We start from the raw sequence: 14,193 nt of genomic DNA, 5'->3' as shown, positions 1-14,193 counted from the left end.
TAGTTTATAAAAGGCCTCCAGATCATCTTTTTCTTTTAATTCTTAAATATTGCCTCCCATTTAGAATGGCTGTTGTAAGATGGAAGAAGCATAGAGGTTAGTTTTTTTTAAGGGCTTCCTAGGTCATTTGTTTTACTAGCATTTGACATTTGAGGCATTCCTGATATTTGGCCAACAATTAAATGTGTATCAATGTAATTTCTGTGCAACAAAGAGACAGCCTTCATGTTATTAAAATGGACCTATAGAGGCCTGGCCAGCGTGGCTCAGTGGCTGAGCTTCGACCTATGAACCAGGAGGTTGCAGTTGGATCCCCAGTCAGGACATATGCCCTGGTTGTGGGCTCGATCCCCAGTATGGAGCGTGCTGGAGGCAGCTGATCAATGATACTCTCTCATCATTGATGCTTCTCTCTCTCTCCCCCTCTCTGTTCCTCTCTGAAATCAATAAAAATATATTTTTTAAAAATGGACCTATAGAGGAAGATTAGTTGGTTTCTTTATAATACCAGTGTAAGTATAATTTTTAATGCTGCATCTACTAGATGTACCGGTTAATAATGGCAGATTTTGTAATCAAAGAAAACACGATAATTTCAAGAGAAACATCAAAAGTGCTTTATTCAAAGTAATGTCCATTGCTAGCTACACATTTCCCCCATCTTTCAGGTAATTTGTGGATACCACCCCAATAGAACTTTTCTTGTTTTGAGGCAAACCATTCAGAGACCCAGTTTTCCACTTCTTCGTAAGTTTTGAAATGCTGCTTAGAAAGTGCATGTGCCATTGATAGGAACAAGTGGTAATCTGAAGGAGCAAGGTCTGGTGAATGCGGCAGGCGGGTTAGTACTTCCAGGCAAGATCTTTTAACATGTCTTTAACTGGTTTTGCAGTGTGTGTGATGGTGCGTCATCATGAAGCAAAATTACTTTGCCCTGTCTTCTGGCACATTCTGGTTGTTTCACAATCAAAGCGTGGGTTCAGATTGATTATTTGTAGTCAGTAGCAATCAGTATTAACAGTTTCACCTGGTTTTAGATTTAGAAGCTCATAATACACCACACCTTCCTGATCCCACCAAACACAGCATTGTCTTCTTTCTGAAGTGATTTGGCCTTGCAGTTGATGTTGATGGTTGACCTGGATCAACCCATGATTTTGTGCATTTGGGATTCTCAAAATAAATCCACTTTTTATCACCAGTCACAAGTCGATGAAAAAAAGACTTTCTTTCGTTGCCGTTGAAGCAACATTTTACTGATGACTTTTCAGTTTTCCATTTGTCTTTTCGTTCAGTTGATGTGGCACCCATTTTCCTTCCTTTAAAATTTTTCCCATTGCTTGTATATGATCGGAAATTGTTTGCTGAGCAATGTTTAATGTTCAAGTTGTTTCTGAGTTTGACACGCATTTTCACCCAATAATGCTTGTAATTGTTGGTCTTCAAACTTTTTCGGTTCACCTGAACGTTGTCTTTCACATAAATCATCACTTTTAAAGCGTTTAAACCAGCGTTCACAAGTGTCTTGAGATGGAGCATGTTCACCATAAGCTTCCCGAAGTATACGATAACTTTTCACAATAAAGTAATGAATTAACACCTTCAGCAAATTTAACATTTGAAGTTTTGAAGCTTGCTGTCAATACAACAAAATAGCATATCAAATCGCATATATATCAACATATGTGTAACTCCCATCTATTGAAAAAATCCACATTATTAACTAGTACACCTAGTATATAATGTTGAATCCACCTTAAACTAATAGCTTAATATGTTGACTGAGTTACCCAAAATAGAAATTTAACCTTGGGATTTATTGCCTTAAAACTACATTTTCCATCCATTTCAAATTCTTTGAGCTTCCACTGAAACAAAGTACTATCTTGTACTTTTGGGTCCTGTTGTTGTTTATCCTCAATTTGAATATTAGATTTGCCGGCCTTAAATGTGACAGATTTATGAGAATAAGAGCTAGGGCTCTCATATGAAATTGTTTACATAAGATTGTGATGTAAATTTCCACAGATTTCAAAGGAACATTTTTCAAGTAAATTTTCCATTTAGGATCATACGCTCATCATTGAACTCGTATTCTTTTCATGTTCAGAGTCATACAGGATAAAATTAATTATGATAACAAGAAATAACAAAAAAATGTTTATGTTGGTTTAAAATTTTCATCTTGATGGGGCATTTTAGCTGTTAATGGTCACTGAGGTTTAGGATATGGTTAGTTTTTTATAGCATGAACAGAAGTATTATTAAAATGAAAGGTTCTGGCTTATTCAGTTTGAATATTGCTATTTGTTGCATAAGCATTTCCAGCAGCAATTTTACCTGAACTTAATGTGTCCCTGCAGTCAAATGCAAGGATGATCTTTGCCTCTTGAGATTATATGTTGGCAGTCTTTGTGCTGCCTTGTAACCACATTTCTTACCTGGGCCCTAGGGTTGTTTTAGAACTGGAGTTTAAAAAGCAAATTATACTCTCCCTGAATGTAAAAGCTCTGAAATGCAGGAGTAGGGGTGGGGGGATGTGTAGTAAACGGGACAACTAAGTTTAAGGTTTAACAAATGCAATAAATCTTCTTGGACAGAATGGCTATTTTTGCAGATTGCATATAACCAGTGACAGTTACAATCAGTGTGTGGGGTAAATCTGGAAAATGAATATTGGACTTTAAAGTACCATATGCAGGTCCAGAGGCTACTGTACTTACTTATTCTAATTTTTTTTACTGTCCTTGTGTAAGACCTCCAAAACTACCTTAGTTACCTTTCAGAAACTCAGGGAAAGCTGTTGTGCGTTTATTTTTATTGTTCAGTTGCTTTGGTACTGATGTGCAGTCCAGTATTTTGAACACAGTTCTGGGCACTGTTTATTCTTTTCCTTCTTGTGTAATTCAAATCTTATATTTATCAGTAAATGTTTTTATTTACCCTAGGATAAGTAAACTATCTTGCTTATTTTAACAGATTTTTATATATTTGTGCTGTATACCGGCTATTTCCTTTAAAAATTGCGTTTAGAGACATTTATCTCTATGTAACATGATTGCAAAGGTTGCTTATTTTAGCTGCTTTTTTTCTCCCCAATTAGTTGGTGACAAAGTTCCTGCTGATATAAGGTTAACTTCCATCAAATCTACTACTCTAAGAGTTGATCAGTCAATTCTCACAGGTAAGTGTCATGTATTAGAAGGCCATTGAATTTCTGATGCCTCTCTTGGATACCATGCTAATAGCGTCAACTCTTGCCCCACTCTTCCTTTATGATATCCTATCTTCATTCTCATTAAGCTATTTATTTCTTAAAGCTTTATCTGTTAGACTTGTTGCCAATATATGGGGCTTAAAGGTATGATTTAAAAAAAAAAAAACAAACTAACTTGGCTTTCATCTTATAAGGCCTCTGTCTTTTAATTTTATAAAAAATTAGTTTTCACCAAAAATCACCATAATGTTTTTATAAGGTTACAAATTCACTCATTAAAAGAGGTTAATCTAACAGTAGAAGTGTTATCTGTTTTGTGGAAAGTGGTTCAATTACTTTTATTTTTTTGTGGTTAATCCTCACCTGAGGATATTTTTTCCATTGATTTTTAGGGAGAGTTGGGGAGAGCAGGAAAGAGAGAGAAACATCGATGTAAGAGAAACACATCAATTGGTTGCCTCCTGCATGAGCCTCAACCCAGGCCAGGGAGGAGCCTGCAACCAAGGTACATGCCCTTGATTGTAATTGAACCCAAGACCCTTTGGTCCGCAAGCCGACACTTTATCCATTGAGCCAAATTAGCTAGGGCTCAATTATTTATTTAGTCTTCTTTTTCCAGGCTGGTAAAAAGAGCTCTAGAACTATAATTTTTTTTCATTCTATGAATGCTAATCTAGCATCTAACATACTTTACAATAATCAAATGTACAATTAACAGAAGTTAACACCCCCAAAATAGTGAATGTTTTACAGCCTAGTTTGCACACTTAGATTTGGGATTGTTTTGAACATTTTCCCATTTTTGTTTGCTAAAGGCACAGAGGAGGGTGGAGGGCATATTAACCGGAAGTGAGGTGGTTAGAAGATTAACTTAAACACAATGCTAACCTGAATTAAATAGAGAATAAATATAAAATCCAAAGATTATCAAGATTTATCTGATGATCAGTTTTGAAAAGCAACTGATGTCATAGAGGTGGTGATGTAAGTAACCTGGGTTCTGTATTTTTTGTTTCTTTATGAATAGCTGAACTACTAAAACTTCTATTAGCAGCAACAAGCTAGAAGCTGATTAAGCCATAAAATGTTGGGAAATTAGGTTGTATGTATGAAGTTCTCATGGTGTGCCTACAGAAATAATTACCATTTTAAAACATCATACTTTCTTGAATGTAATTTTTTGTTGAATACTTACACTATAGTTTTAGGCTAGGTTGAGGAATCAGATTTTTTTTTTAATCAAATATTGATATGGAGTTTAATACCTGCCATTTGAATGAACAATTGGAGATATATTTCACTCAAATGGAACCTGATTATATATTTTATAAGTACTATTAAGTAAAGCTGAAACCAAATTCAGCAAGACATTTGTGCTTTCTTTTTTTTTTAATCCTCATCCCAGGATATTTTTCCCATTGATTTTAGAGAGAGTGGAAAGGAGGGCAGGATGGGGAGAGAGACACATCTACTGGTTGCCTCCTGCACATGCCCCAACCCCATTGGGGATTGAACCTACAACCCAAGTACGTGTCCCCTACCGGGAATTGAACCCACGACCCTTTGGTGTGTGGGCTGACATTCTAACCACTGAGCACACTGCCGAGGGCTACCATGTGCTTTTTTTATTGCAACTGCTGATTGCTATTTTTCAGCTTTATTTTATTGAAATACAACACTCTGGTTTAGTACATGCAAATATTTCTAAAAAAGTGTTTTCCCTTCTCTGACATTACTGAACAACAATAGGTTTCCCAGTAGATGATCCTCATTATTCATAATGTATGCACAGTTTGTTCAATCCACTAAAAGTAAATATACTTTCACCTTAAAAAAAAAAAAAAGGTATTGGAGTGTGTGTATATAGTTACTCCAGAAAATAAAGGTCATTGGTTGGGATTTTACTTCAAAATTCACTTCCTTTATTTTGAAATGATATATATTTTAATCCTGACATTGCTCTGAAATTAATTTCTATTACTAAATTTTACTAGTTTACCTCGTTTGAATGAATTGGGTCTTTTATCCCTTTTCTTGAGAGAGGCAGTGGCAGGAGTGGATGAGGGTTCCCAGGTTCCAGGCGTAGATTGTACAGATCTAATCATCCCTCTGTGTCTGCACATGCTTAGGTGAATCTGTCTCTGTCATCAAGCACACTGACCCTGTCCCTGACCCACGGGCTGTCAACCAAGATAAGAAGAACATGCTCTTTTCTGTAAGTACTTTATCAATTTTTTCATTCGTTTCTTTGGGTCTTTTTTTTGTTTATTTTTAAGACATTCTCAGAGTTTTAAGTCTGCTGATGTTATTTTTTTCCCACTGCCTACCTTCAGTGGTCATATTTTAGAAATTGTTGGCTATTATTCCAAAGCATAATCACAGTCTGTGGTCAATCTCAGCTGTCAGAAAATATCAAGACTATGTAATGGTGGGATATGTGACCTATATGTGTCTTGTTTTAATTGGCAAGACTTTTTTCAATTCTCACCTGAGAATATGTTCTTTATTTATTCTAGAGAGAGAGTAAGGGAGGGAGAGAGACATCTATTGGTTACTTCCCATATGCGCCCTGACCAGGGTTTGAACCCACAACCTGGTTATGTGCCCAGACCAGGAATTGAACCTGCCACCCTTCGGTGCACGGGATGACACTCACCAACTGAGCCACACCAGCCAGAACTAAACTGGCAAGTTTTTGAGAATTAAAATTAAAAGATCAGGTCAGATATCTTTAAACTCTCTATCTTTAAACCTAGTAGAAAAGTAGATTTATTTGGAAAAGACAATAAAAAGGATGTTTTTAAAGATGATGTGATGGTATCTGTATGAATTCACAATAAAAAGGTGTGTGTTTAGAGAGAAACAAATGTGGCAACCATTAATAATGAGTGAGTCTGGGTGAAAAGTCAAATGGCTGTTCATTGTGTTAGTTCAGTTTTTCTGCTAAATATTTTCAAAATAGCCCTAGTCAGGTTGGCTTAGTGGATAGAGCATTGGCCCTTGGACTGAAGGGTCCTGGGTTCAATTCCAGTTAGGGGCATGTACCTTGGTTATAGGCTCTATCCCCAGCCCTGGTCGGGATGTGAGGGAAGCAGCCAATCGCTGTATCTCTCTCACATCGATGTTTCTCTCGCTCTGTCTGCCCCGCCCTTCACGCTTTCTTAAAAAGAAAAAAATATATATTTTTTTCCAAAATAAAAAGCTGGGAAATTTATAGAGTTTGTTTGGAATTTGAAATACTATTTCAAAGTAAGTAAAGTACTCTCGAGTTACAATGAAAATAATGGAGCTGTATCATTCCAACACTAGGAATTTAGTAGGGTGGGGAGACAGCTCTCATACTTGAGTTCACTGATTTTGGAATGCCAGTGTGGAGTGGAAGTTGTCAAGGTAGGCATGGTAATAGTTGCCCTTATAATTGGTGGTGAACGTAGGGGTGGTTGAGTTGGAGCCAGAGGTGGAGAATGCTAAGGGTTTAGAACTATATGGAGTTTGAAATAATTGAGAACTCAGAGTGGTTAGACCCCTGCTCCAGTCCAAAGCTAGTCTGCAAGCCAGGTTCAGTGCTGTGAATAGAGATCCAGGTGGGTCAGTGTAGAGCTGCTCTGGGGAGAAGGTACCACATGAAATGAGCATCAGGGAGAAATGTATCACGCTGCCTGCATGAGTTACTGCTCATTAGCAAAGTTGGATGGCTGGTTCTGTAGTCAAGATCCACATGAATCCGAGTTCACTAGTCAGCATTTAAGTTGGGGATGTTGTTAATATTGTAACCCAATTCTCCTCTGTTTCTGTCCTAGGGTACAAACATTGCTGCTGGCAAAGCCATGGGAGTGGTGGTGGCAACTGGAGTTTTCACTGAAATTGGCAAGATCCGGGATGAAATGGTGGCAACGGAACAGGAGAGAACACCGCTCCAGCAAAAACTAGATGAGTTTGGGGAACAGCTTTCCAAAGTCATCTCCCTTATTTGCATCGCAGTTTGGATGATAAACATTGGGCACTTCAATGACCCAGTTCACGGAGGCTCCTGGATCAGAGGTGCTATTTACTACTTTAAAATTGCAGTGGCCCTGGCTGTAGCAGCCATTCCTGAAGGCTTGCCTGCTGTCATCACCACCTGCCTGGCCCTCGGAACTCGCAGAATGGCAAAGAAAAATGCCATTGTTCGAAGCCTCCCTTCCGTGGAAACCCTTGGCTGTACTTCTGTGATCTGCTCAGACAAGACTGGTACACTTACAACAAACCAGATGTCAGTCTGCAGGGTAAGTCGGAGTAATTTAAGAACCTTTCCTGTTATTGTTTATTCATCCTAAGAATATGTCCCCCGTGCCATCAAATCTTTATTTATAACTTGATACCTTTTTATGTGCTTTAAACAGATTGGGTTATGTGAGCCCAAGGTGATTTCTAATACTTCAGAGGAATTAATCACTTAATTTCTAAAACTATTTCATGAAATAAAGGATATATCTGTATGGCTGATGTACTTGTATTAAAGAAATAACTATAGGCAGTCTAAATGTCAATGTATTTCCCTGCTCCTCTGTCCTTAAGTATATGTATGTTAACAGATAAGCTTCAAAGGAAGAGCATTCTATAAAGTAGCTAGTTACCTACCTACTTGAAATTCTTTTAAAAAATATATATATTTATTGGTTTCAGAGAGGAAGAGAGAAGGAGAGATAGAAACATCAATGATGAGAATCATTGATTGGCTGCCTCCTGCACACACCCCCACTGGGGATCGAGCCGTAACCCAGGCCTGTGCCCTTGGCCGGAATCAAACCCGAGACCTTCAGTCCACAGGCTGACGCTTTATCCACTGAGCCAAGCCTGTTAGGGCTACCTACTTAAAATTCTAATTGATATTTCCATCACACATTGAATGAGACAGGTTTTCTTTTTTTATATATATATTTTATTTTTTTTTTGATTTTTTACAGAGAGGAAGGGAGAGAGAGAGTCAGAAACATCGATGAGAGAGAACCATCGATCAGTCGCCTCCTGCACATCCCCCACCGGGGATGTGCCTGCAACCCAGGTACATGCCCTTGACCGGAATCGAACCTGGGACCTTTCAGTCCGCAGGCCGATGCTCTATCCACTGAGCCAAACCAGTTTCAGCAGGTTTTCTTCTTAAAAAGTAAATAATTGCCTTTCATTGACTTTGTTCTCTTTTATCCTTCATTTTTTAGGTTGTCTCACCATCACTTGGGTAAAAAAATTGTTCAAACCTGCTCTTCGGAAAATAAGAACTAAAGAAATATAATGATATGGCTGAATGAAATACTTTCATATAATTCAGTCCTCATAAATTTTATATAAACAATTTTGTAGAAGTGAAAGTATAATTTTCCAAAAGACAAATATTTAGTGCACACATGTCAAAGATTCTGTCTGTCTCGTTAAATTAATGAAGGAATCAGTAAGATGGCCAAACGATTTACCAAGAGCATTTGAGGAAGTGCTCAAGATTAGAATAGAATTGCTATGTTGGATTATAAAAACTGGTTAATATTCTATGGGGCAATAAAACTACTAGGTTATATTTTCTACAGGACACAAATCTACAACTTTACATAATTTGAGGTCTTAATTAATAAATAGCTTAGTGAAACACTGTTAATTTTTCTAGAACAAGGAATCTTTGAGTGGGCCCGTTAGGTAATGCCTCTGAGTGACACTGAAAGGAAGGACATGTGGTCATCCTCTTGGTCTTAGGTCCAGGTTTTGAAAAATGTTTCTTTAGCATTGGAAATTGTTTTTGTTTTAATACAGTTAAACCCTCTGAATCTTTATCTTGCCAAATTTATTTTTTTTTTAAATATTTTTATTGATTTCAGAGAGGGAGAAAGAGCGAGAGAAACATCCATGATGAGAGAGAGTCATGGTCCGGCTGCCTCCTGCATGCCCCCTACGGGGCATTGAGCCCGCTCCAAATTTAAATTGATGATGATTTTTAGATACAGATATCCACAACTCTTTCTGAAGTCCAAACCCAGATTTAGAATTAATGGGCAGGTGTTTAAAACAGATTGAGATGTCCTAGTTTGGGGTTCCCCTAGTAGATGCAGAGTTTGAGCTACCTAAGTTCTCATTCCTTGGAACCAGAAAAGTTTGGACAAATAGGCCAAAAGCAAGTTGGCTAAACGCTGATTATTTGGGGGAGAGAAATTTCATGTTACCTGTTTAGTATTCCTCCCAGCAAACTTTAAACTTAGCCTGAAAGCTTTAGATTCCTCATAATAGACCTTTCTATCCATAAAAGTAAGCAGTGTGCAGTTGTAACTTTTAAATTTTTTTGGTTTTAAAGTTTTGGCAGCAAATCAGATTTCAAACTAAGTATAAAATAGAGTCCATAACAAATTTTTTTTGGTGCTTTTATTTTCCCTTAAGTGATTTGATTTAAAATGTTTTCTTCTATTAAAGAAACAGCCTGCCTCTTTGTTCTGTTCTACCTCAGCACAAAAAACTGGCGCTAATCAGTATTCTATAAGGAGGTTTCTTGCAGTGGATTGCATAACTACCCTTGACTTAGGAATGCTTTCATCATGCAGTTCCTAAATGGTTTACTTGCTTAAAATCTAAAATACCAAAGGGCATTTAGATTGAGTTAATGGGCAGCAGAATTCTGAATGTCTTAGACTATTTTGGACTGGTATAGACCCAGAGTTTCACTTTTTATAAATAGCATCGTTAAAGAAATGGCAGTGTTTAATAATAGTACTGCCAATGTGCTTTGCTGTTGCTTAGTGCATTTACTGTATTTTTCACTTGTGACTTGATTTGAATCATGGGAATTCTGTTCAAGAGGTTAGAAAACTGCCCTAGCTGGGTTAGCTCAGTGGATAGAGCGTTGGCCCGCAACTGACCTTCAATTCTGGTCAAGGGCACATGCCCAGGTTGTGGGCTTGATCCCCAGTGGGGGGCATGCAGGAGGCAGCCAATCAATGATTCTCTCTCATCATTGATGTTTCTATCCCTCTCCCTTCCTCTCTGGAATGAATAAAAATATATTTAAAAAAAAAAAAAGAAAACTAAGGCTCTGAGAAGCTGTGACATGTCTGAGGGTCACACAACTTTTAATACTGAGGGGGTGAGTTGGATTTTCTTATAGGAAAGACTGGTAGTTAAACCTGATCCTCTCTCTTCCACTCAATAATTGTGTAACCTTGAGCACATCCTTTAACCAGTTTGGTCCTTTGTTCCCTATTCTATAAAATGTCAAACATCTTCGGAAAGAGCCTTTTTTAGGTGTTTATCTGCTTAAAAAAAATTTTGACCTTGCTGCATGTGACCTTGGAAATGAATCTTCCTCATTTGAAATGCTGATATGTGTGTTTGAACTAAAGCCTTTTATCAGGAGTCCTCACAGGTTTAACTCTAATTATATTCTTTTGATTTGTATGTTTTACTCACGGTTTTAGTTCAGTTCCAAGGTTGATTTAATTCTTAATATATTTTTGAAATGAAGTTTTTTGAAATTTAAATGTGCTACATAACAAGCAAATCTTGTAAGGCCAAAAAAAATTTTTTTTTAAAATCAGCACGTCATGGGTTCAATTCGCAGTCAAGGGCACATACCTGGGTTGCAGACTGGATCTCTGGCCCTGTCAGGGTGGGAGGCAACCAATCAATGTGTCTCACATTGATGTTTCTCCCCTCCCTCCCTCCCTCCCTCCCTCCCTCCCTCCCTCCCTTGCACTCTAAAAATCAATGGGGAAAAATATCCGCATGTGAGGATTAACATACATACATAAAAAGCATGACATGATTCTCTTTTCAGTGAGTTTACAGTTCCTTATTGGAACTGGTTTGATCATATTCTTGTTCATATTTCAGAAATATTTTGGCATGATATAGTTGAAGTATCACTTTGTGTGTTTTTGTCCCCCCTCACCCCCCCCCCTTTTTTTTAGAGGTTGTACAGTTTCAGTCTGCAATGAAAACACATATCTGAATCTTAGTCTTCCAAACTGGGCTTCTGAAAGCAAATTTTTAAAACCGCAACTTTAAGAAACTAGCTTTTGGCCCTGGCTGGTGTGGCTCAGCTGGTTGGGCGTTGTCCATGAACCTAAAGGTTGCTGGTTTGATTCCCTGTTGGCACATGCCCAGGTTTCAGGCTCTATCCCTGGTGAGGGGCCATGTAGGCAGCAGCCAGTTGATGTTCAGTGTTTCTCTTTCTCTCCCCTTCTCCCTTCCCCTGTCTCTAAAAAGCAGTAAAACATTTTCAGGAAAAAAAAACTAGCCTTTGTCACCTTACTAATCTATACGATTAAGAATTCTTTCCTAAGCATGCTTCTGTCTGTATTGTCTTGGTAACATAAGTTCATTCAGCTCTGCAGGCTCCTTACTGTACACATATAGTTATGCAGCTTCATGGAAAATGAGCTATTACCATAATAAAAATAAGTGGAAAGGAGCAGAGACACAATTTGTCTTACTTTACTCAGGGAATGTTGATGCAACTCTGAAATGTGTTTTCTTCACAAGCTTTTGTCCTTAGCTCTAAGGCAGGATTACCTAATACACACCTTCTCAGCCAGCCATTTGGAATTCTGAGCGTTCTAGAGCCCTGCTGACCCATGGTCCTTGTAACTCAGGTTTCATGTGGGGTGTCTTTGGTGTCACTGCTGCTTACTATGTTTTTATTCAGCACCTCAGTATGCTGTTTCTCAGGTTGTTAGAGGGGTGAGGGAGGCCATCTTAAACGGTCTCTAGTTGGAATAAGGGACAATACTTCTGATGTTCAGTTCGTTTCATTAAAATTGCTTTCTTAAAGATTTTTTGTCTTAGCAAAGAGTATGTGTGTTTTTTTCCTAGCATTTTTTGTACCCTTTAAATACTTAGTGCTTTTTTTTTTTCTATAGATGTTCATTCTGGACAAAGTTGAAGGTGATACTTGTTCCCTGAATGAATTTACCATAAGTGGATCAACATATGCACCTGTTGGAGAAGTGTGAGTAAACCCTCCTATCAGTTAAAGGATACTTTATGCCAGTTTGGTACTTTTATAGACTTGCAGTATGTCTAGAAAAGTTGACAGCTTTCTGAATGTGGCTCGTGGCATCAGTTATTAGAGTAGAACATTTTTGTACACTTAAAAAAATACCTTTGCCCAGTTTTTGTTATTTTTATTTCAGAGAGAGAGAAAAAAACACATTGATTTTTCATACTCATTGGTTGCTTCTTGTTATTTGCCCTGACTGGGGATTGAACCCACAGCCTTGGTATATCGGGATGCTCTAACCAACTGAGCTACCCGGCCAGGACAATTTTTGTACACTTTGAAAGAAAAAACACAAGTTAGAAGCCAATGACCTATTTATTTTATCTATTGAGCTCCCATTTGAAGCCTAAATTTTTACGTGGGGCTTGTTTGTTCTTTATTGGTACCAGTGGTGGAGGAATTTCATGAACTAAGAAAATAAAGGTCAACAGAGATAACTACACTGTGCTCTAGGAGTGTTTTTTCTTTTGACAGGTATAAAGATGATAAACCAGTGAAATGTCATCAATATGATGGTCTTGTAGAACTGGCAACAATTTGTGCCCTTTGTAATGACTCTGCTTTGGATTACAATGAGGTAAGGCTCCTCAGAAATGAGAAACTAGACCTGACTGTTCCTAGTAAAGGGTGGGGTGGGTGGATGAAAATCCAGCCTTCCTTCCTCCCTTTCGAAAGTAAGGGTTCCTGATTTTATTTCCTTTTCCATTCAAGATTCTATCTCTATCAGAGTCGGCATGACTGAGCCAAAGAAAGCTGAGAGCCTTTCATATGTCCTGTGACTGAGCATTGCAGTTACTTAACCAAGAGTTTTTGTGTACATGATGTTCTCATCTGTTAATAGTTTGGTGCTATAAATGAATAAAACCCAGGCTAGAAAATGTTTTCCTGAATGTATAGGGTGTTGATCTCGCTTTTAAAGATGGTAGTGTTCTATCCTGAGGACAAGCTGAGGTTTAAAGGGTTGTTTTGATAACTATCGGAAAACCTTTTTTCCTTTCTTTTGAATTATAAATAGATAAATCCTTTGGTTTCTAAAAGGCAAGCCATTGGAAACAGAATATAAACTCTGTAGAAAAGTAATGACATGGAATTACAAATACTATTTAAAAACTTTATATGAGTTAATACTGTAACTAGTGGCTTCTTATCATTAAGGGAAATAAAAAACCTAATTAATAGAATAAGATAAGATGCACACCTTTGCTTTGAATTATATTTTTAATTATCTGGAACATGCTCCAGAGTAGGATGAAAGTGGCCCACAGAATAATGATGTAGTGGAGGACAGGTTGTCCTCATATGGAAAAATCTCCATTGTATTAAATCCCATTGTATTAAAGACAAATTGTTTACTACTTTCCCTTTTTGTACTTTCTATGTCTTTTACCAATACAGGCAAAGGGTGCGTATGAAAAAGTTGGAGAAGCTACAGAGACTGCTCTCACTTGCCTGGTAGAGAAGATGAATGTATTTGATACTGAATTGAAGGGTCTTTCTAAAGTAGAACGAGCAAATGCCTGCAACTCGGTCAGTGTTAGAACTTGGTATATTATTCATGCTGCCCATCGCTTATACCACATATTTACTCTCTTATTGTAGGCAAGTAATTATCTCTCTTACCTCCTCAAACTTGCAATATCTTCTTTCCCATATTCACTTTCAGGTAAAATGGTCTGACTGAAGAAAATAAAAGTATAATCAATAGATAATTTCCACATGCAACCATCTGTGCCCATAAGGTCTGCCTTTTCCCACAGTGCTGTGAATGAACACAACTGTCTAAAACTGGCACAAGAAGAATGAAATAATCCTGAACCTGTTAAATATAATTCAAAATAAACCCTCCCAAATTCTCCAGCCCGTATTCTGTCAGACACTTAAGAAATACTAACTTTGAGAAAAAGTATAAGGAAACGCTTCTCATCTCATTTGATACCAAAACCTGACCTGGATATGACAAGAA

General features: G+C 37.6%; 1 protein-coding gene across 2 annotated transcripts in view; it reads left to right on the top strand.

Annotated features, from left to right (window-relative positions):
• Window positions 1-14,193, top strand: part of ATP2A2 (ATPase sarcoplasmic/endoplasmic reticulum Ca2+ transporting 2) — a 58,452-nt gene that overhangs the window by 34,171 nt on the left and 10,088 nt on the right. For both annotated transcript variants that reach the window (XR_009450127.1, XM_059676754.1), the window contains exons 6-11: window positions 3,104-3,184; window positions 5,347-5,432; window positions 7,018-7,482; window positions 12,091-12,179; window positions 12,705-12,807; window positions 13,626-13,757. Coding sequence is in view for 1 of the 2 variants with exons in the window: in XM_059676754.1 (XP_059532737.1) it covers window positions 3,104-3,184; window positions 5,347-5,432; window positions 7,018-7,482; window positions 12,091-12,179; window positions 12,705-12,807; window positions 13,626-13,757 (956 nt within the window). In the remaining variant the exon portion in view is untranslated. The remainder of the gene's footprint in view (window positions 1-3,103; window positions 3,185-5,346; window positions 5,433-7,017; window positions 7,483-12,090; window positions 12,180-12,704; window positions 12,808-13,625; window positions 13,758-14,193) is intronic.

This window comes from Myotis daubentonii, chromosome 19, assembly GCF_963259705.1.
Source record: "Myotis daubentonii chromosome 19, mMyoDau2.1, whole genome shotgun sequence".
NCBI lineage: Eukaryota > Metazoa > Chordata > Mammalia > Chiroptera > Vespertilionidae > Myotis > Myotis daubentonii.
This window is presented reverse-complemented; position numbering and strand designations above follow the sequence as displayed.